At 38.7% G+C, this 18,790-nt stretch overlaps 2 protein-coding genes across 2 annotated transcripts; one reads left to right on the top strand and one right to left on the bottom strand.

Moving 5' to 3' along the window:
• Positions 1 to 118: 118 nt before the first annotated feature.
• LOC113702166 (formin-like protein 6) lies at positions 119 to 4,888 on the bottom strand. The gene is made up of 4 exons (XM_027223200.2): positions 3,090 to 4,888; positions 2,804 to 3,003; positions 1,562 to 1,803; positions 119 to 1,382 (listed from the first exon to the last, which is right to left on the bottom strand). Exons 1-4 carry the CDS (start codon positions 4,622 to 4,624, stop codon positions 585 to 587), a joined length of 2,775 nt encoding a protein of 924 aa, XP_027079001.1. The 5' UTR covers positions 4,625 to 4,888; the 3' UTR covers positions 119 to 584.
• Positions 4,889 to 10,548: 5,660 nt separating this feature from the next.
• Positions 10,549 to 12,888, top strand: LOC113701418 (glucan endo-1,3-beta-glucosidase 1). The gene is made up of 4 exons (XM_027222058.2): positions 10,549 to 10,714; positions 10,868 to 11,025; positions 11,119 to 12,255; positions 12,528 to 12,888. The coding sequence occupies exons 2-4, from the start codon at positions 10,971 to 10,973 to the stop codon at positions 12,560 to 12,562; spliced, it is 1,227 nt and encodes a 408-aa protein (XP_027077859.1). The 5' UTR covers positions 10,549 to 10,714; positions 10,868 to 10,970; the 3' UTR covers positions 12,563 to 12,888.
• Positions 12,889 to 18,790: the final 5,902 nt, after the last annotated feature.

The following is an 18,790-nucleotide window of genomic DNA, read 5'->3' as shown; positions in this document are numbered from 1 at the left end:
GATAACAACTGCAATTTTACATCTAGTCAGTCCCTTTTCATGCTAAAGATATCGAATGCTTCTCCCCTATTTAACGTGGGCAGGCCGAAGTTAGGCAATTTAACTAGTCAGACAGAAGTACAGAAAGAATTTTCTTATGCTTGATTATTATGAAATCAAAACTGCGTTTATGTAATACTACCATTTTGCGTGGCATTTCGTTTTATGATTCTTTGAATATGTGTATACAATACAAAAATGTCTTACCTACTGGTATATGTGTTGGACAATAACTTAGGCTGTCCCTCCAGTCCTTTACCATCATCTCTTAAACTACTGAATTGCTTTGCGTTCGACTGCACTTGATACTGTATCATGTCATTGTATTGCACCTTATTTTGCTTCGGCTTTTGCTCAAGTCTTTTATTCTTATATTAAGGGTTGACTAGCAGATTGGTTGATCTTTCCCTGTCCATGCAATACTCATGAAGGCCCTTTTCATGCTGAATACAGCTGAAGTAATGAGATAATTCACACCTTATCTTCTTGGTCACTAGCTTGAACCCATAACATGTTGTCCTTTGCTGTGCTACCTTCTTCAAATCCTAAGGAGATGAGCTATCATCATCGGAGCTTCTATCTTGTCTTGCATTGTATCTGCTAAGGACTGGCAATGATGCAGTTGCAGGCATTCTGAATGATCTGCCTGTACCCATAACTATTGATCTATCCTGCAGTCTCCCAACTTCTTTGCATACGTTATCCAGAATAGAGAGAAAATCTCTTACAATCACAAAGATCCTGAAAGGATGGGCCTCTTCTTTCGCTGCATTGCCGTGAAAGTATTCTGTAACCTCCTTTACTAAGGACAAGGCCGTCTGCTCTTCATCCTTAATGAGGAGAATTTCCCCTTCTGCTTCTTCTAGAAACTTCTTCATTGATTCAAAAAATTTACCTTGCATGCTTGGTTTCTCATATTGTAAAACTAATCTAACTTTCTCAAGTCCAATTTCTAGCTTGGAGACATAACTGCTGAGAACATCTGAGTCCATTGCTGCTGCCTTTTTGACATTCCCAAGTTCCTTGCTAAGTCCCGCAACAACCTGCAGACCTTGCTTCTCAAAATCATCCTCTTTGACTTTCAGATTTGTTTTATGTGCAATATTTTCATTTGTTGGCTCAGAACCTGCACCTTCTGATCTAATAATTTCTTGGACCACAAAGTGAAGCAATGTTGTCTTCCCATCTGTTCCTTTTATGTCCACTAATTTTAGCAGAGTATCAAGTTTGAAGGCCCTGGCATCACCACGATTAGTTCCTACATTCATGCGATTTCCTGTCCTGAGGACAGCTTCAAGGAGTTTGAGGAATAGCCTGCTGTTCTTCAGTTCTTGACTTGCCTCCTGATAAATAATATGCATTATTCCACAAGTCGAAAAATTCTTAAAATGATATTATAACTATAACACTTGATAAACTAGCATTAGCAGTGGAAGTTGAATGCATTTTACATGATTGTTAGGAATAAAACGTCTAGTCTTGTCACCGCAGAAACCAACTCTAGTTGATTTGCAAATTGTACCTCTAGTGTTTGAAAGGATTTTCTCAAGTAGTTTACTTCCACATCAAAGTTTGCACGGTATAGCATGGCTTCCACTCTTTTGAAGGCAAATGGTACATCAAGAATAGCCTTGAGGAACCGCTCTGCTGACCCTAGTCTAGAGGATTCACCATCGTAGTTCTTGAGTTTTATTTCTTCCTCTTTGGTTGGAGCCATCTTGACCAAAGTCTCCAGAAGTTCAGGACCCAATCCTTCTGGATTGCCTGTTGCAATAAATACACACACCATATGACAAGGTAATGGAAAAACATGGGCTTTCCCAAAAAGTAGTTTCATGAATTAGGAACCATAATAAACCAAGTACAAAAATCTTGAATTGGGCATTTGGTTTTATACCTCCTGATTTCATTGCTAGGTATACTACGCCAGCATGAAACAGTGAAACTGTTGTGGGTTGCAGAGAGGAAGAAAATGGATAGAGCTGCTTCCACTCCCCAGCCCACACTCAGTTCTTTCAATTATTAGTATTTGATGGTGCATGTCATCAGCGTCACTCTTATGTCATTAGTTGTCCATTATTGTAACTAAGAAGGGAACCATTGTGCAGGTGGTGGTTCAGCAAATGGAGAAAAATGTTTAGTTCGTGTGTTTGTTTTCTCTGCATGTGTGTTGCATCCTGCTCTTCCCTCTCCCCATTTACTATTCGAAATAGGAATGCCCAAATGTCTGACAAGTTGTAGGTGAAGTTGCCACCAATCAAGCACATTGTTGTTTTAGATGGCACATACTTGATGAAGTATTTTGTTATTTGGATTTAATTGTGCTAAAAAGATTTAAATTAACAACTTACCAGATACTGGGGAGATAAGTGTAAAATGTAAAATTTGAAGTAGATAGGTACCATAAAGTATTACATTTGAAGCATAAGAAGATGACTGGGAGAATTGCTGTCTGATGACAACTAGTACTATTTAGGAGGATATGAATTATCTTATGGCAGAGTAGTAAACCAAAGGAGGGGGTAGTTTCTATCAAGTAAAAATAAGTAATTTCTATGAAGTGCATTTTAATATCCCTTCTTTTTGCAAATTACAATTGCCGAAAATTTTTCTGTTTTTAAATTTTAGACTAATAGAAGTAGTAATCAGGTCGCGTGGCTAATGATTTATTAGATATAGAAATGATAAATTAAATGAACTTCTTTCACATTCCTATGTTCTCCCAAAACTTTTGAGGATTCCCATTTGTTTCTAAGATACATACCATCTATAAGTGCTTCAGAAACCTCCTCCCTTGTCACATTCAGTGCTCTCAACAGTATCGCTATATTCTGTGATTTCTTTGGATCCAGTACTTTATTCTCCTGTTCAACTGGAGGGAGGACCGACTTCCTAGTGGCTTCTTTTGGAACTGAAGCAGCAGAATTACATCCAAAAAGAGACTCCATCATGTCCTCATTCAGTCTGCAAAGATAGAAAAATAAGTTTTTCTTGTCAGATAATAGTACTTAACTATTAGTACCCCTGTGTTCTGGATGCATCCACTTAACTGGAAGGAGCTAGATTTTAGTTGGTCCCACACTGTGGCTCGGTCTGAGGTTGCTCGCACTTTGTCCCAGTGCAAAGGTTTCAACTTGGGTCTCAGTCCATCCATGTCATCACCATCATGCCTCTCTGAAGAATTTGTACCATCATTAAATTCTTCTTCAGGTCCTAGTTTCTCAACTTCAGTTGTTTTTGGACTGGGGCTCCCAGATTTTCGCAGTTTTGGTTGTCTGGGAGCCACTGGAGGTGTGTGCATTGCTGGAGCAGCACTTTTTCGTGGTGTTGGAAGTAGCAGAGGAGGAGGAGGAGGAGGAGGAGGAGGAGGAGGTGGTGGTGGTGGTAATGGGGCTTTGGATGTATCCTGGCCTTGGCTGCTTATTAGTTGGAGCCGGGCCATGTCTGGTGGTGGAGGTGGGGCTGAAAATTTTGGGCGTTTGGGAGCATATGGAATTGCTGGTTTGCTGAGCTCAAGCTGAGATAGCTGAGGTGGCTGTTCTAGATTAGTTCGTGGTGGTGGCGGCGGCGGAGGTGGAGGAGGAGCTGGAGGCTGCTTGATTGAAGGTATGATGGCATGCCTACTAACATCAGGTGATGAAGCAAGAAGACGAGATTTTGGTGATGTTCTCTTGGAATGAGGAACAGAGCTATTGACATGAGTTTCAGCCCTGGACTGAGTCACCAGGCTAGTGTTATTGCTTCGTTGATTCTGACGGGAACCGGGAGTATAAGACCCTTCCTCGTTGCTCACAGACGAGCCCTGTGGGGTGTAAAAAGCGGTGTCATGACTCTCCTCATCAGATGATGACATGGGTGGTGGTGAATTTATGGCCGGAGGGGGCGGAGGTTTGGTTAACGGTGGCAAAGGTTGAAGGTCTGGGCTTGGCCTATAGCGATCGGATCTTTTGACTGAACTTAATTTTCTATAAGGTGAGCCATTTGGAGCATTGGTTTCGCTCACTGATGTTTGCGCTGAGGGCTCGACCGTCCCAATATACAGGAAAGTAGATGGGGGCAATCGCGACTCCTCGTTGATCGTCTGTGAATTCCCCCCAACCAGCTTCTGAGAATCATCAGGGTGTTTCGCCCTGTGCCTGTAGAGGTAGAATGCCAATGCTGACAACATCCCCAGCGTGACAATCCCAACTGAGATAGCAATTGCAACTTTCTTAGTCGGCTTGGACAACTGTGCCGGAGTGGCAACCGGATTAGGCACCGCCGTCGCATTTGCCGGTGCTTGCGGGGATGGTCGAGCCTGATCTGGTGTTGGGCCAGTGGGTACTTCAGGGAAAAAGGGCTGGTCTGGATTAGGAAACTCAGGGTTGGCTGGTGTGGGCGGTGGAGGCGAAGGCGGTGGTGGGACTGACTCCGGCGGGGGTGCTGAAGTCACTGGGTACAGGGGTTGGTGTAGAATTCTCCTCAGCTTTTCGCGTGCAATCAAATCTTGAGACACATGGCCTGCAGCGGATGCTTTGGGGGACTGGGTTGTGAAAGATGCAATCAGTGTTAGAGTCAAAAAGATGCTGATACGTCGAGCATTCATTATGATCCTATCTCTGGTTTCTTTAGTCTTCGCCAATTCATCTCTGATTTTTGTTTATCAACTCCCGGTGGTCACCAAGCTGGAGAGAGAAGTAGTGAGTCTGTAAAGAGAAGCTTCTCTTTGGCTGCAAGATCTGATGCTTGCTGTTAATGGTTTGATGTCAGCAGTAGCCGCTGTTTCCTTCTTTTTCCAACTGTGTACTAAAATTTCTTTATGTGCTAATAAAACTTGGAAATCAAACATTCCGTAAATTTGCAGTGGAATAAAAGAAATAAAAAACCCAAGAGGGAGATGAGTTTTCTTGAGGAACAGAATGCCACGTGGCGAAGAACAACTGACTTTATCAGTACTTTTGAGATTGAAGGACTATGATGGCCATGTCGTGTTGGGGCTAGAAAGACCGCGTTCAAGCCCTTTTTTGTCCGAAGCATATAATTTAGTACTACTACCTATTTTGTGGAGCTGAAAAGAGAACGTCCAAACTAGAGGATTTACTCCTCCTCCTCCTTGTTAAAAACGGTAATTGCACGTTGGCACCGTTTTCTTTTCTTTTCTTTTCTTCTTTTTTTTTTTTGGGAAACGATAACTGTTGTATAACCTAATTTATTCTATATTAAAGGGAGAGGGCGGAGCTAAGGAAATCCAAGAATAATTCAGAAGGAACTGAACTATTACCGGATCAGACGGATGCACTACGCATCTGGTTGAATTTTTTTGAACCCAAGCCACTTTAAATGTGACATTTGGTGGGAGGCAAGGTTCCCACCAAATTTTAATGGCTGGGTGGCACCGTTTTCTTTTCTTCATGTTTGACGTTTGTCTCCCACCCCACCAAGTTTTAATGGCTGGGTAGCACCGTTTTCTTTTCTTCATGTTTGCCGTTATAGTCGTACGTATGCCCTTCCGTCCCAAACTCTACCCTACCAACCTTTTTCTTACGTCCGTCTCATACAAGCTGTAATCTCACTACCGTGATCGTCCACGTGTCATATCCATAAATTTCATGGTACTCGTGACGGCTAGGATTCTACGCGGGTAGTTTACGTCAAATAGGGCAACAAATCTCTGTACTAATGATTAAGGCATGCACGTAATAAATTATTACTCCTACCATTAATTATCATGGCTGGCTGTAAGACCCAAGGAAATGAGATTTGATGTGCGTTTTATTGCAGGATTAGCGTTTTTTTTTTTCCTTATCTTTCCAAAATGTGACTCTGCCAGCAGTCACGTCTCCCTCCACTGACGAGTCTAGATTTCTAGCAGGGATTGGCGAAACGGCCCAAAGCACAAGTCCAGCGGCATATGCTTTTTTTTTTTTGTTTTTGGCATCCTGCTTTTCCTTTACACATCTTTTTCACTTTTTCTTGGATATATACATATATATATTGGCGTTTTTATTGTTTGGACAGTCCCGGTACTATCGTTTTCATCATAACAGGCACAGCCAAATAATAAATAAATCTACGGCAGAAACTAGACTAATACTTTGGTGGCCTACATTATATTGCTGTTTTCTTTCTTTTTTCCCCAAATTGCTTTCTGGCTTCTCTACCACAAAAAAAAAAAGAAAAAAAAATATTTTTTCTTCAGCCAACTTTTTGGTTGGGACCAATTCGTTCAAAGAAATAAAATACCAATTGAAGTATTGAATGGGCATAAAATGGCCGCATGGAGAGAATTATAAAATAAAAGCATTCATGATTAATTATACCGGTTATTTCTCATCATAGTCACTTCAACAAAAAGCTTTTAGTCTCACATAGTTGTTTCATTGGACTGCGTATTTGTCTCTGGAGTCGAATGATTAATTTCTCCACCAGAAAGGAATATGATCTATTAGTGTTTCTAAAGACAGACTTCTAGCCTACACAAATTATTTCTACGCCACCAGTGCAAAAGATCTTGAACATTTTATTTTTTTTTTCCTTCTTTTTTTTTAATATAAGAACCAAGCCTAATGAGTAGAGTAGTTAGTTGATAAAAAATTGTCGGTGTTGAGAAGCTGATTTTTTATTTCTATGCAAGGCCTAGGATCTTAGCTCTAAACTCTAAAAGCCCACCGCGACTGACTTTGTACCATGAATCAATGATGTGACCATTATTGGAGAACAGATTTAGATTGACAAAATAGCTAATTCACTTGACATGACGGTCGACGAAGATAGCATCCAGGAGGAAAAAGAGAGTAGTGATTATTAAACTATGGGATAATTTCATAAGCCTCCCTGAGATTTCTAGCAATTTCAAAGAGCTCCCTTGAATTTTTAAAAATTGCACCTATTCTCGCTAATTTAACGCTTTTGGTAACCAAACTTTAAGGCCCCGTTTGGCAAGTGAGTTTTTTGGGTGTTTGTCCAAAATTTTACTGTAACTTACTGTAGAAGTTTTTTAAAAAATTTGTGAAGTGTGTAAATTTTTTAATATTTTGAAATTTATAGTTTAAAAACTATGAGAATTTTTTTGTGGTTACTGTAGCTAAAGTTTTTAAAAAACTTGTAGCATATAAACTTGACAAAAAAACTCAATTGCCAAACAAGACCTAAATTTGATCAAAATTTTAATTGAATGCGCTAAAAGATCCACAGCTTATAAGGTTTGAATCACTTTCCAAACCAGCCGTAACATATCTAGCACAAATATAAGGAAAAAATGCGAATTTTTTAATACCATGTTTATTGTTGATAAGCAATTATGACAAAAAGTTCTATTACTACGATAGGTTATTTTAATGGTGACTTAGTGGAGATATATATATTTTTTAAATTTTAAAAAGAAAGGATTGTTATAATTCTTTTAGAATTTGTGGATTTTTAGATTGGTAAAACTATCATAGTCTGGAAGTAGTCTTTTGAGTAATTTCTTTTTGAACCAGTGTTTCTTTTGACACCAATAAAGAAAAAAGATCGACAAATAAAAATTAGATCACATTCAAAGTCATCAAAAAACAAAAAAGTCACTAGTTCAACATTTAGTGGTCAGAATTTATATTTTATGGTTTTATTGGCAAAAATATAAACAGGAGGAATAAGAAAGAGAAAGGAAAAAAATAATTATAAATCCCAATCTTTTATCTATTCATACCCAACAAGGTAAGTTTTATTAAGATGTTAAAACTAGTATTATCATTTTAGGCGAATAAGAAGGATGAGTACAATTTTTAAAACTTCAAGGAGCTCAGCAGGAATTTCTGAAATTATTGCTTTAGACTTTTCTTACGTCAATTTTCTTAAGTTAGAGCCCTTTTTCTTCTTTGTCTTATACCGTTGCGCCATTAAGGCCTTGTTTAACCATTAAAGAACCTTAAATAAATGATGTTCCCAGAGCTTAGGATCCAGTCTCCGGATTTCCCACAAGGGCCACAACGCTGTTAGTAACAAAGTATATCAGACACGATACTGTATTTTTACTGATGTTCTTTGCTTCAGGTGCAACGAGACAAGTGGAACGTTGCGGAAAAGGGGAAAACAAGTGTGCTTTTACTTTATGAATGAATGCCTTTGTGGGCAACTTTCATCCTGAGTTCATACACTACTGTTATTATGCGACAAATGTTCTTTCTGTACTCCCACCATAGATTTATCTTAACCTGTAGTGCTCTTGTATCTTAAATTCTTAAAGCACTCCAATAGAGGGTTGAAGATGCAGCAGCATGTTAATTTGTCCCCCCTGCACCACCAAAGCTAATGATATGCAATTGAAACAAAACTACTGTCGCACAGGATTTTGTATTACGAGGTCAAGGAGGCACTTGACAACAGTGGTGTAGGAGAAGTTAGTAATTAAAATTCCTGTATTGCTCTTAATTCCTTTTTTGAAGTTTTTATAATTTATTTGTCAGTTGTCACTGCCGTTCTTTTTCTACTTTATTTGGAAATCGTAACAAATACTACTTGCTACTTTTTGAGGTACTAATATAATCCGTGTTTTTCTCCTTAAAGTTTATTGAGCTTGTTAAGGATAGCATACTGGAATAGTGATGAAAATTCCATTATCGTCCTGCACGTCAAGCATCTACTTTGCTTCAGCAGCGTATATAATCATCCACGGCAGGCAGATGCAAAATAGCTGCTGCTCGTGCTCGATTACCTTTTCTGTTTGATCTGCACTAAGAATCGGCTGGCTTTGAGCATAGGACTGTACTTGCCTTCATCATCCGTAACAAATATTAGGCCCTGCTTGATGACCACATTCAATACTTAAATCTAGTGAATTCAAATCTTAACATGGTTAGGCGCGTTTGATAATAAAATGATTAATAACAAAAAAGTCTCCTGTGATACACCTAATGCACAGAAAAGCTCCCCGTGGTTTCAAAACATACAAAATAATACCTCATATTTTGAACTAAATTGTAAACTAATAGAATCCGGTAAATTTAACGGAATCCGGTAAGTTTAACTGCCAAAATCGTCATTTTCGTTAAGTTTAACGAATTTTGTTAATTTATAATTTAGTTCAAAAAATGAGATGTCGTTTTTTATGTTTTGAAACCACGGGGGGTTTTTCTGTGCATTAGGTATACCACAGGGGGTTTTTTCATTTTAACCCTAATAAAAAATTAAACATCTGATTTAATTAAGTGGCGCTGAATTTTTTGGGTAAAACTTATTTCAAAAAATAAGTGATAAGTTACTTTTTGTTCAGAGACCATTCGAAACGTAACAACATAGCCCTACAGAAATTAAAGAGGAAAAGTTATGTGCTCTGGGATCTGGATGCAGCAAAAGATGAGATTGAAAAAAACGGTAAAAGCGAGGTTACTACTAGGATGTGTTTTGTCCTGGAGTGGACAATACGAAACCTTTGAATCCCCTTTGTACAAATTAGAATAATTCCAGGGAAAAAGAAAGGGCAGTTCCAACTCGCACGGCAAACACGCCTTTGGCAATTGCTTCTTCTCAGGATTCAATCAGTATCGTCCCAGGACTCGTTACCGCATTTTATGCAAAGCCTGGAGAACTTCCCCAGTCACAAAACCTGTGCATGGGATGGAATGGAATGGAATCAATTATATCACCTTTCAAGTTTCAACAACGATTTCATGTTTCTTCCTACATTCTACTCACCAAACACGCATTCCACACTTACTCCATTGAAAAAAACTGATGACCACCCAACATTTCTGAATTTTCTCTCTGTTCCTGTGCCAAAAAAAAAAAAAAAGGTTTGAAACGCATAAATCAATTTGGTTGTAGCGCTCATTCAGGAGCGCAAGTACACGGATCCACAGTTGGTGAAGTGTGGTTTTTTCCGTCGGAGCTTTTTGAATTTTAAATCAACTGCTCTGCTAGTACAAGCGCAACTGCGAAAGGATCCGAATCTGAAAAATAGCACCAGGAAGCTCTCTGTAGGCTGTTTCTTTTTTACAAAAAAAAAAGGGGTCCAGGATGTTGAGAGATGTCACTCAGGTTGGCACAGAAGTCCATTTGGGCCCACGAGAGGTTAGCTGTCAACTGGCTCAGTAGTCCCATCCCATCTTTACTGATGCCCTTTCCGAGGACCCAATTCTTCAATTCACAGTTTTGGCCCAAACGGTTTATCCATTTGAGCATCCAAGAGCCGGGGGGAAATGGTTGGACTTTTCTAACCCCTTTGTTCATTGTGGCCTCGTGATCATTTGATGCTCCCCACTGGTTCGCAAGTCGCAGCTACCAAGGACAACAGACAGCTGGATTCCGAGACTAAAATCACTCTATAGTCGGACGGAAAAATAATGAAGAAAAGAAAAGGTAAAATGGTCTGTAAAAATATCAAGGACTGTGCAGAAATTAAATCCTTAATGTAATAATTGGACCAAATGTTATGTTAGCAATCAATTGGTGGGGTCAAATAATCAAGAATGAAATAACAATCCATTGGCTTGATGCTACCCAGATTAGAACCGTATCAAGGTATGCACTTCCCACGCCCAATGCATGTGGTCTTGTCCCAGTATTCCACACCACGACTCACCTTTTGCCACCTCCGACGCTACTTAAAAAATCTTCTGCTGCTCCTCGTACCGATTCTCTCTTCAATCTTCAATCGAGAGAATACTGCGGTTGAAAATTTTGGTTACTCTTTTTAAGTCCGATTCCACTTCCAAAGGTACACTCTCATTTTAAGTTCTACCCTCCAGTGCTTTTATGCAGGTAACTGCTCCGGTCACACTTTTAAGAATTAGGACCACATTAAATTAGCTATTAATAAATCTCATTGTGGTTATGATAATATTTTATTATTCTACTTCGATCTTTGTAGGCCAAAAAACTTTGAGCCTGAGAAAGCAGGCTTCCTACTTCTTGGTCTTCCAGGAGCTGGAGTCACTTCTTTGGTTGCACATTCTACTCTCTTTTGCTGAGAGATGATCCAAATGCTGAGGCTTTTCTACTTGTTCTTCATCTCTTTTGCTCTATATGGTAAGCACCAGTCATCTTCCATCCAAGTACATCACATAAATGTGCCGAATGTCTCGATATTGAAGATGTAAAAAAAATTTATTTTCGTTGCAGCATCAGGTCAAGAATCATCAGTTGAGCTATTAAAGCTCTATGACCACTCAATCCCGGTGAGTCGAGAGGCTTTATCTCAGACAGCTGCTGTGGTGCCAAATGAGCAACTCAAAGCGGTTTCCAGCAGCATTCTCATGGCTGAAAGTTGGACCAGGGCACATGTTCTGGCTCACTACCCTGGCATTAACATTACCACCATTGTTGTTGGTCACACTCTCCTCTGCGAGAAAGGCCAAGAGGAATACTTGACTTTGATTTTGCCATCATTAAAGAACATCCACTACACTCTTACCAGGTGGGGTTTGCATCAAGAAATCAAAGTCTCTGCTTCTTTCTCTTCCAGCTGTATGCACCCAAATGCGGGAACATTCAGGTCTGACATAGCAGAAACACATATTAAACCCCTGCTAAGCTTCTTGCAACACATCAACTCACCTTATTTAGCGAACCCACCGTCACACTTTCCCACATTGTCAGATAATGCCAACATTTTGCTCGACTCCCACTTAGAGGCCATGGAAAATCTTGGCTTTTTCAACCTAAAGAAAGTCCATGTTATAGTCAAGGAGGCAAAAGAACCAAAGCCCACAGGCAGAAAGCTTACCTTCATTCTTGATAACACAAAGACTATAGAACCATTCCCAGCAAGACCATCCCCATTAGCCCCAGCCGTTGCCCCTGTGGGTTCCTCTGCCCCATCACATGCTGCCGAAAGCCCACTTCCTCCATGGCCTGGAAAGGTTTCGCCTCCACCATTGTCCTTCCCCGTTTCTCCTGAACTTCCTCCAGTGATTAATCCTGCCTACCCTCCTTATGGTCTTCATTTACCTCCCTGTAATCCATCTGGTGGTGGAGGTAGTGGTGCAGTGGCTGCACCAGTGGCAAGTGTGAGGAGGGGGCTTTGGTGTGTGGCAAAACCGAGTGTGCCACCAGAGACATTGCAAGATGCTCTAGACTATGCTTGTGGTGAAGGAGGTGCTGATTGTGAAGCCATTAGGCCTCGTGGGAGTTGTTATTATCCTAATACTGTTACGGCTCATGCTTCTTATGCTTTCAATAGTTACTGGCAGAAAACCAAGAAGAATGGTGGGACTTGTGGATTTGGAGGAACAGCTATGCTTATCGACTCTGACCCGAGTAAGGATCTTCCCCTTGTATACTCGTATCTGATAATCTAAGAGTACAAATCTTTTATTGAACTTGTTAAGGTTAAATGCATTTCTTTGCAAGACGCATATAATACTCAGTTTAAAACTCCTCACAACACAATATTTAGTACCACTTTCTTTGCGCCATGTTTTGTAATCTTTCTCAAGTATTCACGAATTGCTAGATCTTTATTTTACCAAAAACAAAAAAAAAAAAAAAGTATTCATGAATTGCAATTGATACTCGAGTGCATATTGCAGGCTATCGCCATTGCCGATTCATTCTTGCCCAGTGAGATCTGTAGAAGTTGGGGAAGCACACTGCTTGGGTTCAGTGAGTTTTGTTCCATGTAGATTTCGGATCAAGGTAATCGTTATGTTGTAGTCTTTTTCTAGTACTGAAAAATGTGGGCTGTGGAAATTTTGCTTACCTCTTTCTTGTCATGTGGGGGCACCCAAGGCGAAAGCAAGGCTCTTTATCACCTTTTATGTAGGCTTGATTGTATGCTAGCCTTGTAGTAATTAAGAAATATTCCTTGCTTTACCGCCTTTGTGTATTCCGTTAAGAATCCTAAATGCCCTATTTCTAATCTGAGTTATACACGAAATTCACTTATGTGCATATTTGGAAGAAAAATCAAATTATATCCAAATGAACTATCAATTGGTCTTTGGTGCTGGAATTTGAGCCTTCAAACCCCAGTTGTGGGGATCTCTCGGTCTCCGGTTTCTTGGTGGAAAAAAGAAACAAAACTACGTACAAGTCAAGCTAAATTAGATGCTCCAGGCATTTTTTTTATAACAAAACATATTTCAGTAACGGATTGCTGAAAATCGTCCAGCACGATTGATATATATCGTTACCCTAATGGCAAAGAAAACATGCAATTGATATATATCGTTACACTAATGGCAAAGAAAACATGCACTAAAATTGTAAATCTGTAATTTAACAGATACAAAAGATCTGAGAAATTAAGAACAAATCTAAAAAGTATCATCAGTTTTAAAGAAAACATGCACTAAAATTGTAAATCTGTAATTTAACAGATACAAAAGATCTGAGAAATTAAGAACAAATCTAAAAAGTATCATCAGTTTTAAAATCATCTCCTCGTAGAATAAATTGTTGCAACCCACTCTGTGCATGTTGCAGTCGTCAAATCTATTAATCAACAGTTGTAAACTCCAACAAAGCTTATAATATATGTTGACATAGATTCAAATCTGAAATAAATTCAGATATGACAATCAGATTTGAAGTAAATTCAAATTTAAACAACGGAATAAGGAAAAATAACACAAAATCTCACTAGGAACTCCTAGGAGAACAAAAATTTTCACTAGGAACGCAATCTGCTCTCAAGTCTTGTGTGTTACAATTTGCAATTTACAGGAAAGCTATCAACTTCATTCTAGGATATTTCATCATAGAAACTTCATTCTAGGACATTTCATGGCAGGAGGATCAGAGATCATTTGAACAGTTTAACTGACTTGTGGGAAGAAGAACCATTGCGGTATTGAGAATTTTGCCGCCAGATTAATATATCATCGCCGCGCATGTTAAGCAGAAAAGACTCGTATATTATAGCTTCGGATCAGCCAACTTTGTCGAACATGCACATCATCCTCAACACTTGTTTCCATTTTGTATCCAATAAACACAAAACATAAATTGAACTTTGACAGTCACGGAAGCATTTGAAAAAAAACCCCGGAAGCATCAATATAGTTGAGTTACAAAGAAGCTCGAATTAAGATGGCGAGGTGAATTGCATATTAATTCAAGATAATCAATGTACTACATTTACAGACACGTTTAGTTAACCAATCAGAGAGTTGAAATCTAAATTCCTGTTTGCCAGCGGTTACACTCATTGATGCTTTTTGGCAAGGCCATTCTCCTTGTCACTCTGCACAAAATTTCCCTCTGCATTCTGCAAAATGGAAGAATCAAATACAGATTCTTGACACTAAAACAAAAAATTGATACTGAGAATGACATGCCATTCGGACAAGTCATAGAAGTGGAGTTATACTCCATATAAGATCAGTATTTTACAGGAGCCATATAGTTGCATCACTTCTGATGAAAAATTTTTAGTACAAGTATCTGAGGGCAGCTGAAACATACCTTATGACTCGGACCTTGAGCCGACCACAATTCGTAGAATTTGCGCATTAGCGTTTGTTCCTCCACCTATAAACCAAAAATATGGAACTAAAAGTTTTCGGGAACCATTGATGAGAAATGCTACTATATGGACCATATATCTATAGTAGATGACTTTGGAAATGAATAAGATATGACTATTGAGCCTTCTCTAGAAGCTAATTCTCACCCTGTAGTCAGTTGCCATTCTCAAGAATAACAATTCAAATGTAGCCATCAGAAAGAACACAAAACCACATGGGGAGAAATAAAAGAGAAAAGCACAAACAACACAGAAAGATTAAGAAAGAGGACCTGAAGTTTATGCAATTCATGTAACATTGACCTATGGGCATCCCTAAGGAGCTCATTCTGCTTCTCCAAGTGCCTGCACCAAAGCAGAATCAGAAAGTAGGCCAAAATCACAACTGGGATAATTTTGCAACTCACACTCATTTTATTAACACGAGGAAATTCGACCTTTGCAGCTCTCCTGTGTTTTTAGGGTCCATCGCAAGGACGATTAAACCGTTTTGATCTTGTAATCTGCACATATATACAAAGCCAATGTCAATGAGTTGAAAAGGTAAAAGCTCACAAGGAAATCAACAAAGTTTCTCCAAGTTGTCATGATGATGGTAGTTGAATTTCAAGATCACGAAGCTCATCCACGTTTCACCGAGGACACCAGGAGCGTGAACTGAATTCATAGCTTCCGCAAAATCTACTCATAAATAATTCTAACAAGTGCTTTGATATTTGTTGACAAAATCTAGAATCCTTTTATGGATCTCAACATTTTGAGCTCACTTACAAAAAAAAAATGACTGAAAATCACGACATGCTTAAGCCACAGACACATTGTGACAAATGTACGAATCCCTAAAATCAAGAAAGCGGGCCATCTTTATATTTGTTTCTCTTATTTTTCTAATAATTTGTACTTCCTAAAAACCACCAGTAACAAGTACTGCTGTCAAATTAGCTTCACTGGGGCATTACTACAAGCGGTTGACGTTCGAAGCACAATTTTTCAGTCCATGAACCAGTAAAAGTGAGCACCATCATTCAAGTCTAAGACACATTACACACATACTTAAATCACGGCAACGAAATTCTGAGAGAAAAGAATTGCTGGGAGCTAGTCATAAATGAAGAAAAATTTGAGAGAGGAACGAGAGCTGCGTATTGCCATTCGTAGCATACGGGACGGGACACCATGCTGCTTTCATGCAGATTTCTGACGGTAATGAAATGAAGGATTGGAAACATATTTTCTGAGGCTCAGAATGTGGTAGGCCCAAGCAGCCAATCTAATGAAAGTTCTGGGCTCTCTTGTACTGGCTAGTTTTATTTTGGCCCAGCGTGGGTTTTTGTTGTACAGATTGACTCTCGACTTAGCTTTATGCCTGTGGCTCCCGGAATGGGTCCTGATGATATGTTAAGAACCACTGCCAAAACAAATACGTCCAAAGTCAACATTAGCCAATTGACTGTGAGGTGAGGTTAATAGTTCTCATTTTCAGGGCCTAGAGTCTCCTTGGAGTTTCTTTTCACAAATATGTTTTTCATGCTTCATAAACTTTTGTTTTGTTTTTTGGTTTTCTGGCCCAATGAGGATGATGATAAGCAGATAATGCAAAACCGCCAAATGGAAGCCGGGGGTTCCTTTCAATTTTTCTTTACATTTTCTTTCCCATCATAAATTTTTTTTTTGGGAGGGGGAGGGGGAGAGGGAAAGTGTGTTTTGGCAAATTGGAGCTAGGAAAAGATCATTAAATCTGCTGCGGCGGCGGCGGCGGCGGCCTCGCTGGATCAGAAAGTATGGTGGACGAAATTCACTGTTTCATCATCGTTGGCATAAAATGATGGTGAGTGAAAGTGGTCCTTCAAATTCACTCTTTGCATTTTAATACTACTCCTAGTAGTAAAGTATACATACATGCATCAAATTATTCTGCAAAATCTCTACCTCTGGTTGGTTACCATATAATGAGGATAATGAAGGAAGAAGGTCTGTTTGCATCAATCGTAATTCAGTCCTAAAGCATTGACATCTATCTAACTTCACCGCTCTATTTCATGCCTTCCCACCATCGACGAGTTGTTGTTTTTTTTGTTTTTTAACTAACATCATAACGTTGATAAGTGAACCATTTTGGGTAAAACATGCACTTCTTCAAAAAGGAAAACATGATGCTGTGTAGCAATCTGTTAAAGTCTATAGGCAAGAGCAAAAGGGTATGAGAAATAAGATTGATTTCTTCAGTTTTACTAACTGGGAAAGCGTAATTGTTGCTACATTCACCGGATGGGATATAATCACATGAACCAAGAATATACTCCAAACAAGGACATATCCATGCATACAAATCTGACGCTGCGTAGGACCTCCTTGTTGCCTCTGATCTATGAGAATATAATCTAATCCAGACGGATATTGGATTCATTCATTCATTCATCTCACCTTTCAACAAATTCTTTGTCTGCCTTCTGTTTCTTATTCTTATTGGCCGACCACTTCTTTAAGCTTTTCTACCACCAAAAGGGGGAAAATTTTAAAATAAAATAAAAATATTGAAGAAGAAGAAAGAAAGGCTAACTACTTCTCTAAATTCCAAAGGAAAGAAAAAAGGGGTTCACCGCCTAATTCTTTTAAAGAAACCCCCAATAAAGCATTTCTACAATTTCCCCCAAACTAAGCAACTTATCAGTGAATTTGGTCTCCCTGTCCTACCAAAAGGTCTTTTGGATTTCAATGAAACGTTCGAACGTGTCTGTAACTTTATTAAATATTCTCTCTCTCTCTCTCTCTCTTTCTTTTCTTTTTTTTCGCTTGCTTTGATCATGATATTATTTTATCTTTTGGAAATGCAGAACAATTATTACTTTTGGAATTTAAATACTAGACTAAGGTATCACTTTAAAAGCAAGCTAACACCTCTGAAGTGAGTCATTAGACTCATTACTGTGACTGGAAAGGTGAAGGCGGCTGATACTTTTGCAAATGAATGCGCAAACCAGAATCGATCACGCCATTGGGGGGGGGGGGGGGTCAAGACCTCAGAAACAAATCCAAATCATCAAGAAGGTCAATGATTATTGACTAGTAGTAGTAGTAGTAGTAGTATGTGCTTTTTTCCTGGACTGAAATATGATAGTAGTAGATTTTATAGGATGCATGTGAAATCAATCTTATTCAATCTCATTGGTTCTTTAGGAGGAACTCAGACTAGAATGATTATTCATTGGCCCCCTGCTGCATTAGATTTAGCCATCGCAATTGTGTATAACATGAGAATCTGTGTCCATGTGATCCACTTAATACTAACTAGTATACTACTAACAAGAATCAGCATCTTTTTCTGTCAAAACTTTTCGGTCTCAGTAGTTTCTTTCTGGGGCGGGTCGACTGTGCCGTCTTTATTCAACTTGACAGTTGAGAGGAAAATTTTAAAAAATATAATACTAATTTTTTCCTAACCGCAACAAACCTTAAATCAGCTGTCTTTGAAAGTTAATATGAAATCAAAAAAATTGTATCAGGAGTCGCTCTGAATAGCTGAGCTAGTAAGAATTCAAGAGCAAGTGCATGCCCCTAAGGCTGCAAACGGCTAGTAAACGAGCTCGAATCCGAACTCGATTTGAGTTCGTGAACATCGAGTTCGAGTCGATATTGAGTTAACCAAGTCAAATTCGAGTTTAAAAATATTAAACTTGTTAACTCATGAGTCGGCTCGAACTCAATTATATATATATATACATATATATTTTTTATTTTAATAATAAAATTATATATATCCCTAATATTTTATTACTTATTAAGAAAAATAATTATTTTATTTATTATTTAAAAATAAAATAATTATTTTTATTTTTTTAAACTCGAGCTATACTCAAATTTGAGTCGAGTTCGAACTTTACATTTTGAGTTCGTTGAACTCGAACTTCATAAACTTAGGTTGAGACTCGACTCGATTATGTTAAAATTCGACTCAGTTCAGCTCGTTTGCTCCCCTACGTGCCCCCGCCAAGTAACTAAGATAAATAAAAGCCAAGTGTGTCGAGGGAGTTGGGGTGAGTGAAAATTTATGGCAGTGAAGGAAGAATTGGATAATTCTCGAGAAGCTTGTGAATTGCTGGGCCACATGTTACTTTTGAATTCGACCATCTATATATACTTTTCCAGAAACACATTAATGCCTTTGGGTAGCTTTTCTTTTTCGTCAAATTAGTAAAATACTATGCATGCATTTGGGTGGCTTTCCTTACTTGTCAAATTAGTAAAATACTATGCACGAATTTATATTTTAAATTACTATAGTATTTTATATATTATAGTATATAAAAGCATACGGCAATTGCTAAA

Source organism: Coffea arabica, chromosome 7e (assembly GCF_036785885.1).
Source record: "Coffea arabica cultivar ET-39 chromosome 7e, Coffea Arabica ET-39 HiFi, whole genome shotgun sequence".
NCBI lineage: Eukaryota > Viridiplantae > Streptophyta > Magnoliopsida > Gentianales > Rubiaceae > Coffea > Coffea arabica.
This window is presented reverse-complemented; position numbering and strand designations above follow the sequence as displayed.